Source organism: Stegastes partitus, unplaced genomic scaffold, assembly GCF_000690725.1.
Source record: "Stegastes partitus isolate 25-593 unplaced genomic scaffold, Stegastes_partitus-1.0.2 Scaffold1424, whole genome shotgun sequence".
NCBI classification, from domain to species: Eukaryota; Metazoa; Chordata; class Actinopteri; family Pomacentridae; genus Stegastes; species Stegastes partitus.
The window spans coordinates 184,449-186,122 of NW_007579155.1; the positions used below are offsets into that span (position 1 = coordinate 184,449).

Below are 1,674 nucleotides of genomic sequence, written 5' to 3' on the forward strand. Positions count from 1 at the left end.
GACAAGCAGCAGATCCCAGAGCTGCTGGATCAAGTGGACCAGATGTCAGATGAAGGATCCAGATGTTTCACTGAGGACATGTTCATTACAGACCAGAGAGATCAGGGTCAGAGCAGAGAGCCTCTCAGGATGGTTCTGATCGGGAAGACTGGCAACGGGAAGAGTGCTTCTGGAAACACCATCCTGAGACAAGATATTTTTGAATCAAGAGCTGCTCAGAAATCAGTGACAAAAGCTTGCCAGAGAGAAACAAGAGAGATCGATGGTCGACCTGTTGTTGTCGTCGACACTCCAGGTTTGTTCGACTCGTCTCTGTCCCATGATGAAATTAAAAATGAGCTTCTGAAAGGCGTCACCTTGTTGTCTCCTGGACCTCATGTGATCTTACTGGTGCTGCAGATCGGAAGATTTACAGAGGAGGAAGAAGAGACAGTTCATCTGATCAGGGAGATTTTTGGTGAAAATTCAGCAGATTACATCATTGTTCTGTTCACCAGAGGAGATGATCTCAGTGAGCAGACAGCTGAAAGTTACATAGCAGAGTGTGATGACTACACCAGAAACCTGATTGCTGAGTGTGGAGGCAGATATCACGTCTTCAATAATAGAGATCAGACAAACCACAGACAAGTCAGAGAGCTGATGGAGAAGATTGACAACATGGTGAGACAAAATGGTGGCGGCTGCTACACAATAGGGACAAGTGTTGAAAAACGTGTTAACAAGATGATGAAAGAGATGGAAGAGAGGGAGAAACAGCTTGAAAGAAAACATGAGGAAGAAATGAGAGAGATGAAACAAAAAATAGATGCACAAACCGCTGAAATGGAGAAGGAAAAAGCCAAAAGTGAAGAAGAAAGAGAGAGGAACAGAAAGCAGCAACAGAGCAGCAGTGATGAAATGACAAAAGAAATGAAGAACTTGATGAAAAAGCAGAAAAAAGAAAAGGATAAGTTGAAGAGGAAACAGTGTAGCATCATGTGAGGATTCTGACCATTCTGTCAGTTTATGACTCAGTTCATTTTTATTTTATTGCTGAGACCTTTGATATCAGTGCATGTTATTTTAATTGTAGTGTTATCTACTGCTGCACACACACAATATGTCAGAAGTGTTGCATTGTCCTGTTGGTCTGACCAATCAGAGGCCGCCCTGCAGGACGCCTTGGAGACAGCGGACTGGGACATGTTCCAACACAGCTCTGGTGATGACGTCAGTTTGTTTACGGAGGCGGTTGTGGGATTTATTGGGAAACTAGTGGAGGACACTATCCCCAAAAGAACCATCAGGGAGCTCCCCAATCAGAAGCCGTGGATGAACAAAGGCATCTGCGACGCTCTGAAGTCCCATACCGCCGCCTACAACACAGGACTGGCTACCGGAGACATGGGACTGTACCGGGCCGCTACGTACAGCGAGTTAGGGGGAGAAGCTGGAGTCACAGCTGCAGCAGAGGGGCATCAGGGGACTGTGGCAGGGACTACGAACAGTAACGGACTGCAAAGCAACACCGATGCCCATGGTGAGTGCTGACATCTCTCTGGCCGACAAACTTTTACAACGTCCTGCCCGGCAGAGAGGAGGAGACGCGCACCGTGACTGAGCAGGACGTGAGGCGGATGTTTCATCGCGTGAATACCAGGAAAGCTGCAGGACCTGACGGTATAACAGGCC

The 1,674-nt window shown here is 47.2% G+C and overlaps 1 protein-coding gene across 1 annotated transcript in view; it reads left to right on the top strand.

Moving 5' to 3' along the window:
- Positions 1-1,674, top strand: part of LOC103370437 (GTPase IMAP family member 8-like) — a 17,213-nt gene that overhangs the window by 5,025 nt on the left and 10,514 nt on the right. Inside the window, exons 2-3 of the mRNA XM_008299492.1 lie at positions 76-847; positions 1,145-1,522. Coding sequence (XP_008297714.1) covers positions 76-847; positions 1,145-1,522 — 1,150 coding nt within the window. The remainder of the gene's footprint in view (positions 1-75; positions 848-1,144; positions 1,523-1,674) is intronic.